The sequence below is a fragment of the Lates calcarifer genome, linkage group LG18, assembly GCF_001640805.2.
Source record: "Lates calcarifer isolate ASB-BC8 linkage group LG18, TLL_Latcal_v3, whole genome shotgun sequence".
NCBI classification, from domain to species: domain Eukaryota; kingdom Metazoa; phylum Chordata; class Actinopteri; family Centropomidae; genus Lates; species Lates calcarifer.
This window is the reverse complement of record NC_066850.1, coordinates 12,855,373-12,878,854: the sequence shown is the minus strand read 5'-3', so window position 1 is coordinate 12,878,854 and position 23,482 is coordinate 12,855,373. Positions and strand designations below refer to the sequence as shown.

Here is a 23,482-nt window from a genome sequence, read left to right as displayed (position 1 = left end):
AGTACCTACAACCAATCTGTTTTGTCTACCTATGCTCTCTTGAAGGACCACAGCTTCTTCAGGTACCCTTAAAACCTCCTCAATGACTCATGCAACCTCCTGCAGCATCTTCAAGGACTCTTAAAACCTTCTGAAGGTCCCTACAGCTTCCTTAAGATGTGATACAACCTCCTCAGTGACTAAAACATCCTCCAGGAATTCGATAACAGCAGCCTTAAACATATTCGAAGTCTACAACCTTTTCAAAGACCCTTACAAACTTCCTCAAGGCCCTTACAACCTCTTTAAGACCCAAATTGGAAGGAAAACGTCAGCACTTGTTTTGTTTGTTTATTTGTTTTTTACCTCATTGCATAAAATAAGATGTAATCTGTAATTAATTTTAATTTAATTTCCTGTTTCTGTGTCTATGGATCAATATCATAGAGTCCAATGAGAAACATAAACGAACTTAAACTTGAATGTGAATGAGGTAAAGCACACATTTGTTCAGAATAGGAGCCTTTTCTGTCTAAACTGAATGAATGAATGACTGTTGAATGTGTGTTTGCGCCCAACACACACACACTAACTTCTATAAACTCCGCCCCTCCCGGAGACAAACAGGGAGACCCGCTGATGAATAAGTAACATTCATTCAAAGAGGCGACAGACAGAAACAGACTCCTCTTTAAACTGTCTCTCCTCCGCAGGACCTGGAGGCTCGTCATTCCGGTGTGGTTCGAATTCGGCTTCGGAGGACCGGCAGGCGGCAGAAAGGTAAGACCTCCGACTGTCGGTATCGATCTGAGGGTCCGTTAACGGCTAATAATCGATCGGCGATCAGCGCAGTACTGCTTTAGAAACATTTCCATAGTTTTTCTGTTATGCTCCAGTAAAGTCCAGATATATAGAGAGGTGTAACTTTTAACTTTCTGTTTACATAATATTCCTGTCAGATCTGTAACTGCTGTAGAAGCCATGATAATGATGCGTTATCTCCTGCAGTTTAAGTGTTTCTACAATATTCAGTCACATCCCTGTGGTGTGATAGTTTTCTTCTAGACTTTTCCTATAAATCAGTTTGTTTCCACAATATTTTATTAAATATTGTTCTTATTTTCATGTTAATGGTTTCAATATATGTTACTGTATATGAACTGACTTTATTTCATTAGCTTTTAAGATTTCTCTGTAAAACTGAACAAAGGCAAACTCAACATAGAGAATGAAGTTAAACTGAAATCAACAAAACCTTAATGAAGCAGCTGAAAGCGTTTATTTATTCGCCTCTTATTGGATTTTTTGGTACAACTTCTAAGAAATACTTGTGATTTTAATCACTACTATTTTTGATATTGTTTTTAATTGAGCATTTAATCTTGTGATGTAAAGTACTTTGTGATGTTGTATCTGAGAGAGGTTCCATACAAATGACCTTACTTACTTTTAACCCAGCTCTGTTTATCAAAACTTAACTCTGTCTCAGTAATGACCAGACCAATCTTTGTTGTGAGCTTTACAAAGCCCATCTGGTTCACATATCGCGATATGAGACCATGGACATCAATCTCGGTATCAGAACCACTGGACCGCTACGAAAGATCAAACTAAGCTTTACTTTACTAAAATTAACTTTTGAACTAAGTTACAGCCTCAGCTGAGTTTGTGGAAACATTGACGTTTCTATATTGTTTTATTAAGCTGTTTATCTTAATATGTCATTACTGGAGGACATTCATTAGATCATTATACAGCTTTGCAATGTTTGCTGGTGGTAACTGTCTGGCTGAACTGAGATGAAGCCTGAACACAATGAAGTAAATATAACCCATTCAAATTAGATCACTTGAGATTTAACTCATTTAATTTGACTCAGTGCCAGAATAAAATCAGCTTATACAAATTAAACTAAAGCCCCAGGTTAGTTCACAGAAACTTACACAGTGAAGGCTTACTGAAAGAACAGTGATCCATAACTTCATAGGCAGCAACAGCATCCCTATCCCTATCTATAAACTCATCTAACCACCCTCTGAGGCTGACAGCGTTCCTGAAGGGATCTACAGACACCACAAACGGCTGCACTCAACTGTAATTACAGTTTTGCACATGAGCTTAAATTCCTGAGCAGAAACTGCCCAGTGACTCAGGAGGCTGCAGCCTCAGGACACAGACATGCAGAGCACAGAGGTCCAGTTCCTGTTAGTTACACACCAGAGCAGAAAAAATACATTTTAAATCAACATTTGGTCAAGTTGTACGTGTTCAGACGGAGCAGTCGTATCTGAATTCATCAGTGAATTCATCAGTTTATTTCTGCTGATAGGTTTAATTAATACGTTGTTTTTGTCTCTATGCAGCTGTTAACTTCGATCTCACTCCCCCAAAGACTCTAGTTAAGATGATGAGTGCAGAAGAACTTTCAGCTTCACACTAGTTGTTATTGTTGTTGTTGACTTTCTGCTTTCTCCTCCTGCAGGTCACACTGCAGTGATGTCATCACTCCTCCTCCTCCTCGTCTTCTTCCTCCCCCTCCTCATCCTCACCCCTGCCTCAGCGCTGGAGTTTCGCTACCACAACAACCATGAGATCGAACAGTACCTCCGCCAGATCAACGCCTCCAACCCTGACATCACACACCTGTACAGCATCGGCCAGTCTGTCAGAGGTAACATCTGTTTCCTTAACCCTGACCAATATGATTTTAAATCACACATGAAAAACTCAAATTGTTTAGATATGACACGCAAAATGTCCTTGGGGATTTGTCATACACATAAATAGCATTTCTTGGAAATTGATGTTCCTCCAAGGATCAGTGAACAAAACATTCAGGTAGCTACCTCTCATTTTAAAATCAGAATTTTACATTGAGAGACGGAGGAGGATTACTTTATACACACCTACACAAACACACACACACACATACCTAGGAGATGACAGTTGACTGTTAAATTATCAGTCACTGTAGCAACCATGACACTGACTGAGTGTGTGTCTGTATCATACAACAGGACTGCAAACTGAGGTTAAATTTAATCTTGGACGGCTTAATCTGGCTAATCACAGACACACACACACAGGGCTAATCTGAGCTAATCTAGGACACCAGCTGGCCTGCGTCCAACTTGTGTGTTGTGTTTTTTTGTTTTTTAGGTGGGTGTGTGTTACCTCCTTGTCTGTCTGTAGCTTGCCAGTTTTTCCCTCATGTTGCTGTGATGAGTCTTTCACAGTTTACCCAAGTTTACTTCACCGCGTGTGTGTATGTGCATGTGTGTGTGTTACAGACTTGCCGAGACCTGCAGAGCTTCATTCATTCATCTGCAGCACTGATATAGTTACCTGTAGGTTGTGTGCATGGACATTTTTACTCCACTGAAAAATCTGCACTAGCACCAACTCCTGCCTCCATTAGAGGCCTTTAAACTTTCACAATCTAATTAAAGTATTTGGCTGTTTAGTGAAGTCAGTCATGGCAGTGGAGAAAAATAGAATTTGTGTGGTTGTATTTTGACTAAGAGTAGTCGAGGTCACAGTGTGAGCGTGTGAGTTGAAGTCTCAGTGCTCAGGGAAACCTTTAAAAGACAGAGGGTCATTTCACAATGACAGAATCCTCAAAGACTTATCAGTCAGCTGAATGAAGAAATATTCTGTCCAGTGCAATGATAGAAAAGATTTCTAACACATGATGACTCCCTGCCCAATGACAGCTGGGATATGCTCCAGCCCCCTGTGACCCTTAACGTATAAGCGGTATAGATAATGGATGGATGGATGGACATTATGACTCAAACCCAAACAAAGATATTAACCAGAAATGACCTTATATGACCTTTCTCAATTTGTGTGACATGAGCCAAAATTTGTTTTAATTCACCTGTTATATTTCTGTGTATTAATCTTACTTTCTGTTATTTTATATTTTTGGGATGAATCGTTATGAAATTTGCTACAGATAATCAACATGCCCACAGGATCAATCATCACAATCCTCAGATTTTTCTCTTAGTGCCAGCAGCAGGTTGACATTTTTGGATGTTGGTGAACCGTCTCTAGAGAACTGGTGGTTGGATTTTGGTCATCAGAATTGAAATTTGTCCAATACTTTGGGCTATGACCAAAACATCTGCAAAACAAATAACATTCCCATACCATGAAATACCAAACCAAGTTATTTCTTTTTCAACAGCAACAGTTCTTATCTATCTTTTGGCAAATCCAGATTGATTTTAGAAAGTCTGGACAGTAAATCTTGGATTGGAGGTGGTTTTAAATATGTTTCCAAATGGATCTCTAGAGTGTGTCTCGATGCTCTGGCTGCTCAGGTCAGATTTCACTGTCTTTTGAGTCACTCACAATGAGACACACAAGGATGACACGAAGTCGAGTGACCGTAGCTAACGTAGTTACTGACACTTGCAAATAAGTGCGGACAGTCTGTTCCTAAAGATCTGAATCTGATTTGCCTGCAGTTTGTACAAAGCCTGTAAACACCAGGTAATAATGGTGGTAATGGTGGAGGTAAAGTCTAAATTGTGGGTTTGTCATTGCATGCAACGCCTTTCACATTACACATCATAATTTTACCTATGATTCATACAAAAGAAATACTGACTGTTGCAGCTTTAAGGTCTGTTTCTTCTGAATGTTTAGCATCACTGGTGAGGTGGACTGAGCCAATTCCAAACCAGCTAAAAGTCTCAGGTGTTGGTTTATAGCTCAACAACACCCAACTGCAGTTAATTCAGCTTCATGCAGAGTCTTGTTCTCACCAGGAAACATCTCAGCAAAATGTTTTCCTTAGTAGATTCCTGCACAAAAATAATGAGCTCTACAAAATGTCACTTTTATGAATGAAAAAAACTGAGTTTACTTCCTGTTTCTCTCAGGTCAGCAGCTGTGGGTGTTGGCTCTGGGTCTCAGTCCTCATCGTCACACAGTCGGCACCCCAGAGTTCAAATATGTGGCTAACATGCATGGAAACGAGGTGAGACACACACACACATACGACAGGACCCCTCCCTGCTGACAGGAAGTGGGAATAAAAGGAGACTAAAGAGATCAACATAAGCCATTCAAAGTCAGACACACACCATACTCACTTTTGTGTTCAGACAACAGACTCTGTGTGTGTGTGTGTGTGTGTGTGTGTGTGTGTGTGTGTGTGTGTGTGTGTGTGTGTGTGTTGATCTGTATTATCCTCAGATGGATACAGACAGTACACTGAGTCAACATTAAAACATAAGTCAACATTAGGAAACAATTCCATGGATTCATGAACAAGAAAGCAGCAGCTGCAGAGACAAAAAAAGAGCTCATACTCAGGTATACTTATACCTGTAAAAACAAAGCTTCAGCTAGTTCACATTAACAAATTTAATCATGCTAACATGCTAAACTAAGATGGTGAGTAGGGTCAACGTTAGGGCTGCTAAAAATCAGCATATTCAAAGTACCATTGTGCCTCACAGAGCTATGAGTATTGCTGTAGACCCCCAGTCTTCTTTCTAAGAATGAGGGTTCAGTCAAACCAACTCACATGCTTTTATTAACCTTCAAAAGAAAACCTCCAATCTTTAGCAGCTAGGGACTATGTTACAGTCTGTCTAATTCATTCTTTTCATTCAGTTAAAAGCTCTAAAATCTCTAAACATGAGGTATGTAGGAGTGTAACTTTTCAGTATGCGGTAATAGGCAATAGCAATGTTGTGTGTGGTGTTGCTAAAAACCTGATGTATGTAGGAATGAATACACCTCTGCATTTATGGGTTAATATGTTAGTTTGTGCGGTTAATGTTTACTGTCAAAGCTCTGAACTTGTCACTTCCTGCAGAAGGACTGGGGAGAGGTAATAACAGGTTAAGCTTTGATGCAGATCCTGGAACAGCTTTATCAATGTGGTAACAGCAGTTCTGCATTGCTGTCATCTGCAACAGTTAGGTTATCATCATGGGAAAATCAATGACAAACTAAACAGCAGATGGAAAACTTGTTTGATGCAATGAGATAGGAAACATTAAAACTATTAATATAGAGTTTAATTAATGTGGTCACAATGCGTACCTGAGCACCTCCAGAGGTGGTTTGACCGACGGGATGCATCTCAGGTGTGCTTACACCTGTAGTTTCATATAGTCGAGCACTATCTGGCTGTAATCTGATCACCCAAAATGCCTTTTAATGCCATATGTAAATGAGGTATGAGACAGAATAAACGTGGATAAATGTCCATTAAAAACAGTGTGAAGGAAACTCTCAGCGACCCCTGACCAGCATCTGGTTGCTGTGGTTACGGTCAAGGCTGATCACGCCGTATGTGTGTGAAAGTCAATGGAAATGTCCTTAAATAGACAAGTCACGCCTGGACACACAGACATACACACACACACACACACACACACACACACACACACACACACACACACACACACACACTCAGAGTCAGCAAACAGAGTCAGTGGAGTGTGTCAGTTCAGAGGAAACTTCCAGAAAAAGGCCTTTTCACTGCATCAGCACACAGACGTTATAACAGCAGGAATGTAGCCTCAGTGGAAAAGTTGAAAAGGTGTTGTGTTGAGATTGTTGTCTGTTGTTTGTGTTTATGTGAGCAGTTCCCAGAAAATAACTTTGACTGTATCTGGAGTTTATTCCCTGTGAGCACAACAAACAGACTTAATAACCTCATGTGGTCTCAGAGGTGAAGCAGTGAGGCACATTCTATTATATTCTATTATATTTAATCCTCATCCTACCATGGTTCCCTATAGCAGTAGGAGAGGGTTACTATATGTGGAAAGATTGTGAAGTAGCTCAGCTGATGCTCAGAATAGAAATTACGATTTGATGACACAGAACAGGACCTTTTGCAGTTGTGTGTGTGTGAAAACCAGCTTAAAGAAGTCTGAACTTCCTTAAAATAACTTATCCTGCCATAAGTATTGGATAAAATGTTGACATATAATAAAAATAATAGATGAATAGTTACAGTTATAGTTAGTTGTAATTACCTGAAGTTAATGTATAAATGGTTAAAATGGATCATTATAACTGATTAGGGAACAGTTGAAATGTGGACATTTTTATGGTCAGTCCACCAGTGTGGTTCAGACTGAAATACTAGAACATCTGATGGTTTAATTTCTGCAAGATTTTGTACAGATATTCATGGTTCCCAGAAGATCTACTGGCTTTGGTGATCCTCTGACTTTTTTCTTTAGTGCCACCAGTTGTCAAAGTTGTTGCTTATTCTTTGAAATCTCTGCTGGATACATAGTATATATGGAAATTTACTTGACGGAATGCTATAACCTTTTGGACAGGTATTCACGGTTCCCAGGGGATCAATCTTACTGGTTTTAGTGATTCTCTGACTTTTTATTTATTGCCACCAGTAGGTTTTCAGTCATCCTGTGAATTTTCTACTGGATATGGAAATGCCCATGATGTCAAAATCACATATTATGCTATCATATATGGGTGTGATGTTGTAGACGCATTCTTGCAGCACAGTCTGTTTTTCAAATACTGCTGTTTGTGTTGGAAAAGGCGTATGCATAGTCTTTGTACGCACATACCATTTATACATCCTGGCCTCTGATGGGAAACCATGTTGTTTAGCCACATTTGCGACACAGGAAGCAACAACATCCACAGCACGACAGAAAATTAAACCTTCAGAAAGAGGGAAACAGGTCACATGACTGAGGAGGTCATCCATGTCCTGATGAGCCAAAAAGCAAAACGCTTATCTCTCTTTCCGACATAGTGTTGTTCAGTCAGTAGCATGAATACAGTTTGTCTTGTTGGAAAATAATCATTCTGTATGTGTTAGATTTTACTGGCTAATATCACTGATCCTGGGCATGTTTAGTAATGTCAAGTCAAACAGATGTCTCTCAGCAGCTTCAATCTCTGCTTGAACAACGCTGATTTAAATGTAAACAGACACCACTCACTCCTCTCACTGATAAACAGTCAGTCAGTCTGCTGCAGTTGACCTTTCTTTAATCTGCTCACATCAAACTTACATGTAAAACTCGCATTTTCACCCTGAGCCCTGTTGATATAGATATAAACTTTATTTGTATATTTTTTCAGCCACGCTAGCAGCACACCAGTACAATGGCTGGAAATGTCACTCATGCAGTCGGCCCGCCACTTTAGGCCAGGCTGAAATATCTGAACAGCTGCCAGGTGGGTTGGTGTGAAATTTGGTGCAGGTGTTTATGGTCCCCAGAGGATGATTTCTGATCACTTTCGCAATCCCCTGACTTTTCGTGTGGCTTTGAGTGAAATGTTTTAATGGCTATGAGATGGGTTGTCATGAATCTTGGTACAGGCATTCATGGTTCCCTCAGAATTAATTATCACATCAGTGATCCTCAGACTTTGCATCTAGCCTCAGGTCAAAATTATAGTTTGTTATGATATCTGCAAAATTAATGAGATTTCCTTTAAGCCTCAGCTAGCCTACTTTTGTTTTGTAAGTTGTAATACAGGTGTCCTTAGGTGTCCTAATATACAAGAATAACATGTAAGGCAGAAGTAAACAACTCCAGGACACAATGAGCAGTGTCTGACCCACTGAATCTATCATATTTTTTGCTTCAGGACATATCCGAATGTATGAAGCACTTATGCCTTAGTCGCATGTGACAGCAAAATATTATATACTGTTGTCAAATCTAAATCCATTTGTCAGTCTTAAGTCTGTGTAATAATGAATGTATGTACAAGAAATTAAGTGGATACATCCATACAGTATCTAGCAAGAAAAACGTGACAAAAATATTGTTCTTGACCTGGGTTAGTTGGCCAGGTCTCTATTTGAGATGAGAACTTTTGTGGCCTGTGGCGTAATTTTTTTTAATAAAGAAACTACAACAACTTCCCAGAAACTGTCAGAGCTGATAGAGTGACGAGTGACATAACCGCACGCACCCTCGGCCTTTCAACACTTATCTGCTCACTGTATCAGTCTTGTTTTCTAAATTTGTGAGGGTCTTGTTGTATGTGTGTGTGGCCAGGAGGAAATGAGGGCGAGCCGGGTTTCCTGTGTTTTCTAAGGAAACTGTACACAGGCTCTTCTGTGTTTGACTCTGTTATTGTTTCTGAGGAGATCTTAACTGACCCTTTGATCTGAGTGAGGCCCACCTGTGCTCAATGCAGCACTGAACATTAGCTTATATCTGCTAATGCACACCAACATAAACAGCAGTGGACTGGTTTAATCTTGTTGTCTAAACTTGCTCGAACCTGGACAAAAAACTGTTCCTATCTTCCTACTGCTGATCAGTCAGTTTCCAATCAGTGACAGTTCAGGTGGATGATACCACAAAATTTCACTTAGATCTCAAGTAACACTGGAATTAAAGATATCAATACTTTTTATCATTAAAAGCAGCTATTGTAATACACTGTAAAATGACATTTTTCAACAATGGAGTCTGGCAGTGATGTATAATGATGTTTCAGGTTAAACAAAAAGGATCTTACTCTATTACTCTTACTCTCTCTGTAGGAATCCTATCCATCATATATATCGCTACCAGACTCCATTGACAAAAACATTCAGTCATTTTACAGAGCAGAACACAGGAGCTGCTGGAATACCACTGCCTCCATCTATTAGTTGATCTGTGTTATTATGTGGTACTTTTACTGATGTAAGGGATCTGAATATTTCCTCCACCACTGAAAGTCACACAATAACACAAACAAACAGATGCAGGCAGTGGTATTCCAGCAGCTTTACCTGCTTTGCTAAGCCTGCTTAGCTTTGTTTTGTAAAGTTCTCTCAGCTCCAGTTTCCTCTGAGCTTTTTTTGTCCTTTTTTTTGGCCTCTTCAGCACAAATGACACTGCATATAAACAATACAAGCAGCTGGTTGTCATCTGTGTTTGTTTTGGTACAATAGCACATGGTAATTGGCGTTCTCGTGGGATTTGAGCATTTGTCTCCAGACCAGTGGTTCATTTTGTTGTCTCATGTCATCGTAAGCTTATTACTCTTTCCTGACTTTGAAGTTTTTGGTGAAAATAATCTTAATGTGTGGTTTGTCCAGTCTTTGATGGTTTCAGCTTGTCATTAGGTTTGTAACAAGCTAAACAAGGTGATCACTGTATATGTGAGCAGAACAGCAGTGTTCATTTGCCTAATCTGATATGACATGGCATCAATGGACAGTTGTTAATGCCAACATTATCTATGTAGCAATAGCAAAACTTAAAACTGCTTCCTTTTAAAACACATTAATATGTAGTTTATTTATTAAAAAAAAAAAAAATGCTCAGTAATTTACTACTGCTCGCTGTAGTTTTTGACAACCAGGAGTAAATAGTGCATTTGTTGGGGATTAATTTCAGCAGCGTGTTAATCCACATTTGGTGGTGTAGTGAATGTTTGGGTGAATGTGTGACTGTGGCAACTGTGATATGTTTTTGAACAATGGAGCTCTTCAACACACAGGAATAAGATCACACATGACCACACACAAAATACTTGTTACTGAGAGAAGTTCATTGTTGTCATTATTTTCATTGGATTCATTCACAATTGGAAAATACAGAACATCACCAGACTTTATTCTATAAGGTACTGAAGCAGAAATGGGTGTGTTTCTGTGTGACGGCAGTAGAGAGAGAACAGAGGGAGACAGTTTAGACAAGTGATGGAGGAAAACAAAATGATGGCCAGAGGCAGTGCTAGTCCTAACGTGTGTGTGTGTGTGGCGTCTTTGTACACGCACACACCTTTTCACCTTTCCCACCCTTCTCTCTTTCTCCCTCCTGAGGCTCCCATTCATTCACAAAGTTTTTTTTTTAATTCTCTCCCCACTGTCCAATCAGTCATCTGCCTCAGAAAAACAGCCCCTAACTCGTCTCTTAGATTGCGTTTCAATTCCTCGCTGACTCACAGCATCACCTCCTCCCCTGCTCTTTCCATCAGGAGGGAACATGCAGGCTCATCGAGCGGCAATGTCATGTCATGTCAACAGAAAAAAACCTGATGTTGGGTGGAAATAAATGAAAGTTTGAAACTGAGCAGCAGTGACAAGAGGAAGTCTGGCAGTAGTTTGTGTTCATGCTAAAGTACCAGACTTCATTCAGCTTTTAATCAAATTAACCTTAGAAAAATCAGTCACATTTATCCCTTTAAGTCTCTACTTTTGGTCAGTTTTAATTAACCAAAAGTAGTGTGTGTGTGTTTATATTACTCATGAAGGGAGGACATAGCACAGTCACATTGTGGGGACAAAAAGCAAATCTCATTGATGTAAAGTTAAATTTTAGGGTGAACTCTTGGTTTGAGGTTAGGTTTAGGCGAGCAGTAGAGAATGTAAGTCACTGCAATGTCCTCTGAAGTGATTAAAACATGATTTTGTGTTTGTGCAGGTTCTCGGCCGTGTGTTGCTGCTCCAGCTAATCGATGACCTGGTGCGTGGTTACCGAAACAACGAAACATGGTCGTTGCAGTTATTGAATAGCACCCGCATCCACATCCTCCCGTCAATGAACCCCGATGGCTTTGATGATGCAGGCACACACTGCCAGTACAGCCAGGGCAGGTAGAGACACACACATTTTGATGCGTTTACCATTTTTTGTTCTGTGTCAGCTGTTTTTCATCAAACAAGCTCTGACAAAGCTACTGTGCTCTACCAGCTCAGGTACAGCAGACACAGTTAGAGACCAGATGATGAACACAGTGGAGCATTTAGCAACTAAACAATGAAATAGTTCCTTTAGGTGGTGGAGACCAAAAAGAGAGGTAAAAGAGAGGGAATACTTGATACAAACGCTTTTCCAGTGAGATTAAATTTAAGGTGAAAGTCAGGAGTGTAAACAGCTGAGTGATACAGCAGTTGAAGCATTTTTAGTTTCTAAAATGTGACGGATATCTGAGTGAAAATAATTTGTGGGCAAAGCATCGTTTCAATCATTTCAATCATCAACAAAAAGTTGACTGTGTAGAGTGGTAGTCACTCTCAAGTAATGACTGTGAAAGCCAAAAACATCTGGTCTCAGATACTCAACACCATCCATGATGCTCTAAATATATTCTTTTGGATTAATTTTAAACTGGATGTTATTCAACTCTATTAATTATTTTAATCCCCCTAAACATAAACAAAGTTGTTGACGGCGTGTCCAAACACACAACTCTGAGCCTTGATATCACTCTTCTATCCACTATGACACATGAGCTATATTGACAATGATAGTATTTGTAATGTTTTACAGGAAAAAAGACAGATTCTGGTATATAGATAATCAAAAATGATCTTTCTGACAGATAACAGAGCAGCACAGGATAAGAATTTAAAATGTATGTATTATTTCACCGGGTCCTTAAGAAGTTTAAGAAGCAGATGGATCAGCTTAGGTTGTGCCACAGTACATGTCAGTCTCCAAAACGTGTGTGTGTGTCTCTCTGTGTGTCTGTGTTTGTCAGACCAAATGTCAAAACAAGATGTTAAAGACTTCAGGAGGATAAACACACTCAAAGCCGACATGCTTGCTGAGTATAGCCTAAACCATGTGACGCTCCAACGCCCAAAACACTCTGATAAGCAGGAAACCAGACGCACACTGTTGATCTATATCACACACATACACATTACAGTAACAGTAAAAACTCTAAGTATCTAATGAGTGTTTTGACTTCTTCTAAAGACTCCTGTATTTGTGACAGTGTTTGGACATTGTGGGGACACATCCGTTCACAGTCTTGTTAAAAAATAAACAGGTTCAAACATGTGTATGTGTGAATACATACATAATAAAATAAATAAATAACCTTATAAGAAGATGTGTATATATATCTATGAGTCAGCAGCTTGTGAGGTCGCTCAATGACCTTTGACCTTAGCTTAAACATTACTAATTCACTTGTCTTTTTTTTTTTTTTTGTCTGTTTACATTCTCCCAGTGTTTGTTTGTTTGTTTTTAATCATAAACTCCCCTGTATAAATAAAGAGACACTCACTTCCTGGGTACACTCAGAGGATCGTGGGAAATGGCTGTCAACATGAGTGCCTTGCTCACAGGACCCTCAGCACATACTCCAAAACTGGAACCAGAGAGTGTCTGTGTCATCTCAGCGTAAACAATGTGTATGTCTGTCCATCTATTTCAGGTTCAACCAAAATGGCATCGATCTGAACAGGAACTTCCCTGATGCTTTCGCTGGTCTCCGACGGCAATCACGGCTCGATGAGGAGAAGAGAGAGGCAGAGGTTGGTCAGCCATGTAAAAATACTCCAGTATAAGTGCAAATCCTGCATTCAAAATCTGTCTAAAATCGAAGAGCAGAAGTATCAAAAAGTATACAAAACATCACTGGATGCGTTACAGGTCAGGGCTGTGATTGGCTGGTTGAGGACTGAGAGTTTCGTCCTTTCTGCAAACCTTCACGGAGGAGCTCTGGTGGCCAGTTATCCATATGACAACAGCAATGGAGGTAAACACATTCAAACAAAAACTGTAACTTCACAGATGAATAAAATTGTATGTGTCAAACAGCAGCACTGTCTATTTTTATTTGGAAATCTGAATTTTATTCTTCATTGTATGCTGTTTTATTCTTATAGTCAGCCATTTTTAATTACCCTGTGTACAAAATGTGTTGCGCAAATAAAGTTACAGAGCCTCTTCTCTCATTTAAACATCATTTTCACATCTACTATTTGTAAAATTTGAGCATTTAATATAACTCGTTCTGTTTTTTTCTCAGGAAGTGAGCTGGTGGGTGGGGCCAGCATCACCCCTGATGATGACGTGTTTGTCCACCTGGCCAAGGTGTACTCCCACAACCACGGCTCCATGCACCAGGGTGACAGCTGCAACGACAACGCCTTGTTCCTAGACGGCATCACCAACGGATACCAGTGGTATCCTCTGTCAGGTCAGCACTTTGCTTCAAGTGTTGTTTAGTATTTTTTTCAAGAGACAACCATCTGATCTGGTTCAGTGAACACAGTAATGGAGTAAATGTATTAAGTTACTTGCCACGGCTCCTCACCTTAAAGGTATTTTTCAACCCATATTTTTGGGCTCATAAGTGTCTGATAACATAATGGATAAGATCCTTTTAGTTTCACCAGAAACACAGCTATATATCACTACCAGACTCCATTGACAAAAACAACAATTTTACCTCACAGAACACAGGAGCTGCTGGAATACCACTGCTTCCATCTGTTAGTTAGTTATTGTGTTGTATTTGTACTGATGTAAAGGATCTGAACACTTCCACCACTGAAAGTCACACAATAACACAAACAATCTAACTGCAGTGGTATTCCAGCAGCTCCTGTGTTCTGCTCTGTAAAATTATTGTTTTTGTCAATGGAGTCTGGTAGTGATATATAGTGATGTTTCTGGTTAAACTAAATGGATCTTACTGTTAAATACAAATGTCTGTCTCTGTAGGAATCCTATCCATAACGTTGTCAGACACTACACACTACACACTCCTCCACCTTGACCTTCACACTCTTAGATCACTACATGCAGCTGCACTAAATGTTTACATTTGAGGTCCACCATGCTCGGCAGAACTGACTGTAAACCTGCAGAGAATGAGACAGAAACAGGATGAGGAGCGGCTGCCTGTTCATCACTGCTCTGCCTCCTCTGGTTTCCTGCTGCAGAAACCTGATCTCTGCAACCCAATCACCCAACTGACAACAGCTCCACTTGAGGCGACTATACATCAGGGATTTACACTAAAAACTACAAAGATCGCTTCGTTCTGGTCATATGAATTAATGTCAGATAAGCAGAAAGTTTCTTCCCTGAGAAAACAGATTCAGTCCTTCAGGTGAATCTTGTCTCAGGACAACAACTCTCCTGTCCTGCTTCACTCTCTCTGCTCTCATAGCGTCGTTTCTGGCCACAGTAAAAGCTTTCCATAATCTATAATTAATCAGAGTTGGTTATTTTTGTTTAGTTGCTCTTGTGCCTCTCATGTCTCATGCTGTTTTTAACCATCTCCTTCATGGTGTGTGTCTGTGTGTGTTTCCAGGTGGGATGCAGGACTATAACTACGTGTGGGCTCAGTGTTTGGAGTTGACTCTGGAGGTGTCCTGCTGCAAGTTTCCTCCAGTCAGGGAGCTTCCTGCTCTGTGGACAGAGAACAAGAGGGCACTGCGGGCCTACATCCAGCAGGTCCACCTGGGTCAGTACCTGTTTGTCTGTACACCTCTGTCCACCTGTTCATGTGTTCACCTGTCTTTCTGGAGTTAAAGTGAAACTGAACCAGATTTGATGCTTAATAATCATCTTATATTTGTGTTCAGGGGTCAAAGGTCGTGTGTTTGATGCTTCAGGAGCGCCAGTGCAGAACGCAGTAGTGGAGGTCAAAGGTCGCAGGAACATGTGTCCGTTCAGAACTGACCAATATGGAGAATACTACAGACTGCTGCTACCTGGAAACTACACCTTCACAGTAAACACACACACTCTCAGAGATACAGTGACCTCTAGTGGTAGAGCTCTGGTTATTGCAGTTACACTCTCATGAGACATTAACCACACTTCTTCTGATCTCTTTGACCAACAGGTGACGTACCCAGGTCACGAGGTTTTAACAGAGACACTTAATGTCCCGTATGGTCCTGATCAATACTCTGCCATGAAACACGACTTCCTGTTACAACGCACCCCAACTGACCCCACCCAAGTTAAACCCACCCAAGTTAAGCCCACTCCGACCTGTAACTACACATTACACCTGGAGGCGGGCGGAGCCATCACCAGGCCCACATGGACAGGGCTTAGTGTGGGGCTTTGGTTTGTGGCGGCGCTCCGATCCATTACTGCCTGAAGCCACCTGGCGCTCTGGTTTTTAAAGCAACGTTTTGACGACAGGATTTTGGCCATCTGCGCCGATGACATGTCCTCCTCCCTCAGCCACCATGGTGGTCCCTCCCCTTCTGCTACATAGCCAAGATGGTGACCAGGAAGTGTCCGCTGTTCCACTTTTTGACATCCTGGCTCTTATAGCAAGTGTGATTAGGGAAGTACATAAACTGAGACACAGCATCCGGCTGTTTGTTCCCTCAAAACACCATCAAGACGTTTCGCTATTGATCAGTGTCTGAAATTCATGTGTCCAAAGTTGAACATGACACGAAAGGTTTGCACAGATTTTCTTCACCCTGCAAAATGAGTTGCAGATTGCAGAGATTTCAGAGAAAATTATTTACTCTGCGACAAAATTTCTCCAGTTTAAATGCTGCTGTGACTGGGCCCAACAGTAATTTTAATTTGGAGCCTTATTCCTCATTAATTGTGAAAAAAATGTATTGACTTCTAAAGAGAAATTTGGTGTTTTAGACTCAACCTGAACTGAAGAGCAGGAAAAACTCCACAGGGCCTTATTTTTCCATATTTTTGGATGTAAATGATTCATACAGACCAAAATGGGTAGGATTCCTACAGAGAAAGACATTTATACTGAAAAGTAAGATCCTTTTAGTTTAACTAGAAACATCACTATATATCACTACCAGACTCCATTGACAAAAACAGGAACATCAGTAGAATCTGGTAGTGATATATAGTGATGTTTCTGGTTAAACAAAAAGGTGTTCTCAGTGGCAGGGTACGCCGCTCTTGCTCAATACTTAACTGATTCCAAAGGTTTTTGTCCCTATCAATCATTTATACCCAAAAACATGAGAGAATAAGGCCCAGGTTCAAAAATTAGTTCAAAAGGAGTTATCCTTTAAGGGAAAAGACAGAGGAACCTCAGGAGAGTTACATTAAAAAGTTGTAACAATAATAGAAACACAAAGTGCAACTTCACTGCCACTTTCCTGCACTACAGAGTTCAGTACTCTCGCAGGAATAAACAGGTTTTAAATATGGTTGTGCCTTCCTCAAAAGGCAGCTGGGAGTTTATTGTACTGAAAAAGGGGGTCACAGGAGGAGAAAGCTCTACTGCCTGGAGGGGTTTATCTTAGGATGACAAGACGTCTTTCCTGCTGAGACGTTACAGCATGTGAAGGAGTGTAGGGAGAGTGATAAGGCTCATTAAGTGTGGTGGAGCTAGACTGTAATTTTATATGTGAGGAGGAGCACTTTAAAATTAGCACTTGCAGGGACAGAATGCTCTTTTTAGAAAGGGAAGTATTTAAGCCAGAGAAAAGGACGTTAACAGTAGTCAGCGCTCGCTGTGAAATTAAGCGATCCTCGTGACGCCACACAAACACACATTACTCATCTGGTCTGAACTCACTGAGGTGCGTTTGATTTACAACACTGCAGGAACAAACTGAGTCATCAGACATGTTCACACAGGCATTTATTCTTTTCTGCTTATTTCAACACAGTCATGCCTACAGTTCAGTCCAGTGGTTCTCAACCTGGAGCTTCACACTCAAAATTAGTCCAAGGGATCACAAGATGATTAACAAGAGAGGAAATAAGAAAGGACTTCTCTGGGACAGGAATTCTGATTATTTTATTTACGTTTTTCCTATACTGAATGTTTTTATATGCTCAGACCTCTGAAAATGTCAGAGACACAGACAGATACTGAGCTTTAGATACCTTTATTACCTTTTATACCTTTATTTATGCACTTCCCAACAAAAACAAAGCAGCCAAGCAGCTTGTATTTCTATGGAAGCCCTTTTTCCATCACTGAGGAAAAAAATAATGATAAGAATCCTGTAATTCATTATTATGAGAAATTTTCTCAAAATAATGACTTCATATTTCTAAATAATGACTATCTAAGATTAAGTTATTATTCATTATTTTAAGAAAGTTTCTCATCACAGCAACTTAAAGCAACTTTTTCCATACATTTCTCTGCTGCTAAACCTAGTGTAGCTTCTGACTACACAACAACAGAGAAAAATGTTACTTCTGATTGAATAGAAGTAGTAGAACTCAGTTCTTTTGTATTGGTAAAAGAAACAACAACAAAGCACTTAATATTGACTTTAGAGGTATATAAAATAGATTGAATACAAATGTACATAACAATGATAATAATCAACATAAATACAATAAACCAATTAAAAAACATGAAAAATAGAAATAAAGTAACCCAACTTTTACATAAATTAAAATACACTTAAAAATACCTCAAAGGCGCCACCTGGTGGTAGAAGCTGTGCAATACATGCAGAAAAATCAGGACTACATTAAATACCAACTTGTGAAAAAGCAGCATAAACAAACATGTTACTTTAGTAAATTTGTAATTTCATCTGTCAGTTGAATTATATTTAAAAAATATTGGATAATTCTTTGTTTTAAAGGGTCACAAGCCAATAAAGGTTGGGAATCACTGGTCTATGACAATCTGATGACTGGGAATCAAACCTCTAACAGCTGAACCCTCAGCTTAGTCGGTTTCTGTACATAGTATATATATCTATATACAGCATATAGACGCTGAGAGCAGCTCCAGTAACCAAACAACAGGTGTGATTCCTGTTTTAACACGGGGTCAGAGGATCGGGAACGTCCTCGCTCATGCTGCTTGGCATTGATCCACGACTCATTTCACTCTTCTTCACAACTGAAACTCAGCGGCCTTCAGCAGATTCTTCCCCTCACTCAAACTTTATTTTTGCCAAATATCAGGTATTTATACTTTTGTACTGTTTGATATTAAAAACTCCTCTGTGCCATGTTGAAACTACAGTGACTGCAGGTTTCAGTCACACCTGAGATGTTAGACCTCAGTCTAATTTTTACATTTCTTCTTAATGTTTCATTACACTGTAAAACACCACAGACGACACTGAATCCTACTTTGGACTTGACCTGACGTGAACTGTCACTGCTCGGTAAGACTGGTTCTTGAAGGAAATATATTAAAAGTCATAAAAAACTGAAAAATTGTAATGTGTTAATTGATGGTCTCATTATGAGCTCCCTAACTTGGATTTAATCTTCTTTAATGGTTTGGGAGTTAATGTATTTTGTCTTTAAACCATAGAAAAGGTTACATTTTTTCTATCTAAGTCAACATGAAGACAAAATGCTACCTTGAAATTATGAGGTAAGTTATTGTCAGAAATATTGCATTTGACAAGACACCAAGTCAGAATTTGAAATAAGTCAAAACATTATGAGAACTGAGTGACTGTGGTGAATAAACAGCTAAATTTAAGTTGAAAATATTACTTTCTAAATCAACTTTATGATACTGAAAATTATTTTAAATTATACCTAAGTCGAAAATCTGAAAACATCATGAGACAATGTTGATATGATTTATTTTCTAATTGCTCATCTTTTAATGTGGTATATTAATTATTTCATATTTATTTAAATAATTCTAACTGTTCTTTTTTGGCTATAATTTGATTTCCATATTTTGATAAGTTAAGTTCTCTTTGTTGATTTTTCGCGGTTAAGTGCGTGGATTTAATAACACATCCATGCTTAACCTAGGTTATCAGGAGGGTAAACCAGTCGATGATTCGACCAATCAGAAGTTACGTGGAGTGGACGCTGGCTGGCGTGTGTCGTCAGTGGTCGTGACGTCAGTCGTCACTGAACGTGAGTGGAGTGGAGTGGAGAGTGCAGCGGCTGCCAAACAAAGTCGGAAAAAAGGAGTTTAAATAGCAAGAAAGCCTATGTTTGAGTGGTCGCTTTGTCGTTTAGGTTTGTTAGAACTGTGAGGAACTTCACTGCTGAAGAAATTTAGATGCTAAGACAAGCTTTGGAGCTGTTTTCGCCGAATACGAGTGAGGCTGGACGCTGAACACACCTGCAGCGAAGGTAAGCTAACAAGCTAACTAATTAGCTGCGAGCGTCAGCATTAGTGATGAGTGTTAGCATTAGCTGCGAGCATTAGCCCTCTCTTTAGTGATACCTTTTGGCCTTGTGTCCATCTCCAGTCGTTTTTTATTTCGTGGGTAGGAGTGTAGGTGTATTTCTGTGACTAAAGCAGTTGTTTCGGGACTGAACTCTGACATGAGGTCTGTACTATGAAGGGAGTTTAACCTATGCTGGTTATTAGGAGAATTCAGGGTTGACAAACCCTGGCTGTCTCAGCCTGTAAACTGTACTAAGACGGTGGTTACAGACGTGCACCATAATTTCAGATGAAGATCGCACGTTAAGTCTGTAGGTTTATGAGGCATTTGACTTCAATTTAACAGTAATTTCAGCTGCAGCGGTGCAGCTGTGGCGGAACCTGGCTCAAGTCAGGATGAAATATAATCTTTTAATAGCCTTTTATAGCCTTTTAAAACGTTGTATGCATTTAATATTGTATATTTTAGTGTGTAGTGTACAATTACAACAGCCTGTGGCATTATATAGTTTTTCAGGACAATTAGGTTACTCCTGAACTTACCCGAGACCAGTGACCTCGCTTCCTAGTACAGGCCTCAGGCCTCTGAGATGTAGGCGCTAACATGGGCGAATGATAACAAGATAGTTGTCTGTTTACAACTCTTTGTGGACTTGTTCTGTCTCTTTGAGTCTTTGCAATTTTGTGATACTTCGTGAATCTCGTGATCACGTTGTGTCCTTGTTAGTTCCTGATTATTTTGTGTCCCATTATGGCGGTTTAGCATCTTCTTGTGATTGTTTTGTGTCACTTGGTGGTCATTTAGCATCATTTAGCGTCGTAGTTTTGCATTACCTTATGTTTTTACCAAGTCTTTTTTCTAAATCTCTTAGTGGTCAGCTTTTTGTCCATTTGCATTGTTTTGTGTCTTTGTGGTTGTTTCCGTGTCCGTTCATGGCAGCGTTGTCTGGCTGATTTGTGTCTCGTTGTAGTTAGTTTTCTCTTTTTTCCGTAATCTGTTCGTGTCCATCCATTGCTCTTCTGATGTATATCAGTGATCAGTCATTTGTTTGTGGTGACCTGATTCTTGACTGAGCTCAGTTTTGTAAATACAGGTTTGTAAAGATTTTAATTCCTTGTCTCCCCTAGTTTAAATCAATCATTGTGTATGAAAATGAAAAGTGTGAATCAATTTGTAAAAGTTCCTCAGAATAGATCTGAAGTAATGCACTTAAAAATGAGAAGTTCACCTCAAAGTGTAGTTTTCAAGATTTTAGCAGAAAATGTCATGTTCTCCTTCACTGTTGAAGCTTGATGAATACTTTGTAGTGCTGTTTTTGTATTAGTCTATAAGTTTTTCACATGTTATTGTTGTGTTTTCCAGGTGTTTACCTGTTGAGCTGCTGCAGCCTGGAGGGAAACACCAGCTCTCACCTCACAGACCAAACAGGTTGGTGTCCTAAACATTCACTCAGTCTGAAAACTCTTATGTTGATGAGCTAAAATATTAACGTCAGCAACTGCTCAGTGTTACTGTTTCACTCACCTTTGTATTTAATGAATGTAATATTGAATATAATAATAACAGATTCATGTCTGTAAAATGTTAGAAAACACTTAGGCCTGTTATAGTTTCTCAGAGCTCAAGGTGATGTCTTCAGATGTTCCTTTGTCCAATCAACTGTATTTATTGTCACATGACAAAGAAAACTTAATTTCTCATGTTTGAGAAGACAGTATTTGGCTTTTTTGGTTGAAATAATTATACAAATATTTCTCAATTATTTTATACAATAACAAATTTAAACCAACAAATGTTAAATTCTTATTAATTATCTGAGTGGTAAAATATCTTTATTTCAGACTGAATATTATTAGATATTCAGGACAAAGTTTTAGTTTTTAATTGATAAAATATAGCTGCAAACAACACTGTCCAAATCAATCAATAAAATATTAGTGTTATTACTAAGATGTTGTAATTGTAACTGTTAAACAAAAGTGCAATGATGATTTAAAAATATCTTTGCAGTGAAACTGTAAAACATCCTGCTGTTAGAAACTGTCTGACTTTTGTAAATCCAGAATACAAAGATTTTGGTAACACTTTGTTAGGCTACACTTATTCACCAATAACTAGTTGTTTTTTAGCATGCATGTTTGCTCTATGATTAATAAATCTAAATTAAGTCTCTCTAACTCAGAATATGTTCCTGTTGTATAGTGAGGTCTTGATCATCAGTTTTGTTGTTAATAAGGGAGAATTACTTTTCTAGTGTTACTACTACCTTACAAGGTCCATACTGAACAAAGTATTTTTAAGATCCTCCTTACTTCAGTAAGCAGTAATTAGGAGGTTGAGGGAAAACTCTTAGTAGTTGTAGAATAAGGGATTTATGATTAAGAGCCAATATGCATGCTACTAAGCAACTAGTTAATGATGAATAAGTGTAGCTTAATATAAAGTGATAGCAAGATTTTATATAAGATGATTGAATCAGGAGTGAGATGAGGCCTGAGAGTTTATCAGGTACATGTGAAATGAAATGAAATGAAACGTGTTCTGTCAGATACAGAACGGTACACTGCAATGAAATGAACAATGGAAGTAAAAGTCAACTAATACTATTACAGTTTGAAGTTCAGTATCCAGACACCTTGTGCTTTTATTGTGAAGGTTTAAATGTGTCTGATGTTTGTGCTGAATTATTGATGAGGAACAAGTGATAAGAGTATTAATAATTTTCCTTTGTATATTTCTCTTTTATTTCCTTCAGGTGTCACCACTTCATCCATGAGTCCAGAGTTCAGGACCAGGACAGAGTCCTCCAGGTAATTCAGAATCAGGATCACATCAGCTGTTCACCAGAGACTTCACTGACTCAGACATTAAACAGTTTAATAGATCAGTGATCAATCTTCAGTCTGAACAGAAACTGAATGAAACACAGTTTCAAAGAAAAGGAACAATTTAAACAATATTACAACTAAATATTTAGATCCAGAATCTGAGGATAAAATGACTGTGTCTGTAAAGATGCAGTGAAGTGTTTTTATTCTCATTTAATGACCAGTTCTGTTTTTGATTAATGTCATGTTTTGTTTTTCAGGTGAACTCACAGAAACCACTGGATCCACTCGAGGGTGAAGGTAGGAAAATGTTTTTATTTCTATTAAAATCACATCAGGGAACTTTAAACAAACAGTTTAACTCTTAAATTTAACATAGAAACAAAAACCAGATGTTAGAAATTAAACAAGTAGTGATGTAGGAATGTGCTCATATTAAGTAGTATTTAAATGTACTTACTAATACTAGTAATTCCAATGTAGTACCTAAAAGTAGTAATTTACATAATAACATTAGTGTTTAAATAGTAGTAAGTAAAATAGTATGTAAGCAATAACTAACACTAGTAACTAAAAGTATCAACTTAAGATGGTGTTTTCAAGTAGTAACATATGATAATGTTTAAATATAGGTACTAACAAGTAATATTAGTATTCAAGTAGTAACATAATAGTATTTAACCGTACTACCCAAAAGTATAAATAGTACTTAATTACTAATAATAGTAATTAAAAGTAGCTACTAATAGTAGCAAGTAATTAGTATTCAAGTAGTAATATAATAGTATTTAATGGTATCACCTAAAAGTATAAATAGTACTTAATTACTAATAATTAATAATAGTAATTAAAAGTAGTTACTAATAGTAGCAAGTAATTAGTA

General features: G+C 38.7%; 2 protein-coding genes and 1 long non-coding RNA gene across 3 annotated transcripts in view; all 3 read left to right on the top strand.

The window, feature by feature from the left end:
* The window catches only part of LOC108895871 (thyrotropin-releasing hormone-degrading ectoenzyme), a 211,152-nt gene extending 210,422 nt beyond the window's left edge, over nucleotides 1-730 (top strand). Inside the window, exon 27 of the transcript XR_007815013.1 lies at nucleotides 693-730. The gene's annotated coding sequence lies outside the window, so the exon portion shown is untranslated. The remainder of the gene's footprint in view (nucleotides 1-692) is intronic.
* On the top strand, nucleotides 613-19,037 carry cpm (carboxypeptidase M). Its single transcript, XM_018694816.2, has 10 exons — nucleotides 613-759; nucleotides 2,462-2,650; nucleotides 4,872-4,969; nucleotides 11,376-11,548; nucleotides 13,120-13,219; nucleotides 13,338-13,443; nucleotides 13,717-13,887; nucleotides 15,010-15,162; nucleotides 15,284-15,432; nucleotides 15,547-19,037. The coding sequence occupies exons 2-10, from the start codon at nucleotides 2,476-2,478 to the stop codon at nucleotides 15,808-15,810; spliced, it is 1,389 nt and encodes a 462-aa protein (XP_018550332.1). The 5' UTR covers nucleotides 613-759; nucleotides 2,462-2,475; the 3' UTR covers nucleotides 15,811-19,037.
* A 272-nt stretch (nucleotides 19,038-19,309) lies between these two features.
* LOC127143537 (uncharacterized) lies at nucleotides 19,310-22,893 on the top strand. Its single transcript, XR_007815054.1, has 4 exons — nucleotides 19,310-19,733; nucleotides 21,134-21,199; nucleotides 22,527-22,581; nucleotides 22,860-22,893. It is a non-coding gene; the product is annotated as an uncharacterized LOC127143537 (long non-coding RNA).
* Nucleotides 22,894-23,482: the final 589 nt, after the last annotated feature.

What these genes read in the sequence shown, in the direction of transcription:
- cpm (XM_018694816.2), top strand. Translation starts at nt 2,476, where the DNA reads ATGTCATCACTCCTCCTCCTCCTCGTCTTCTTCCTCCCCCTCCTCATC. An exon ending in TGCCAGTACAGCCAGGGCAG is followed by an intron (nt 11,549 to 13,119) that starts GTAGAGACACAC and finishes CATCTATTTCAG; the next exon opens with GTTCAACCAAAATGGCATCG. An exon ending in CATCCAGCAGGTCCACCTGG is followed by an intron (nt 15,163 to 15,283) that starts GTCAGTACCTGT and finishes ATTTGTGTTCAG; the next exon opens with GGGTCAAAGGTCGTGTGTTT.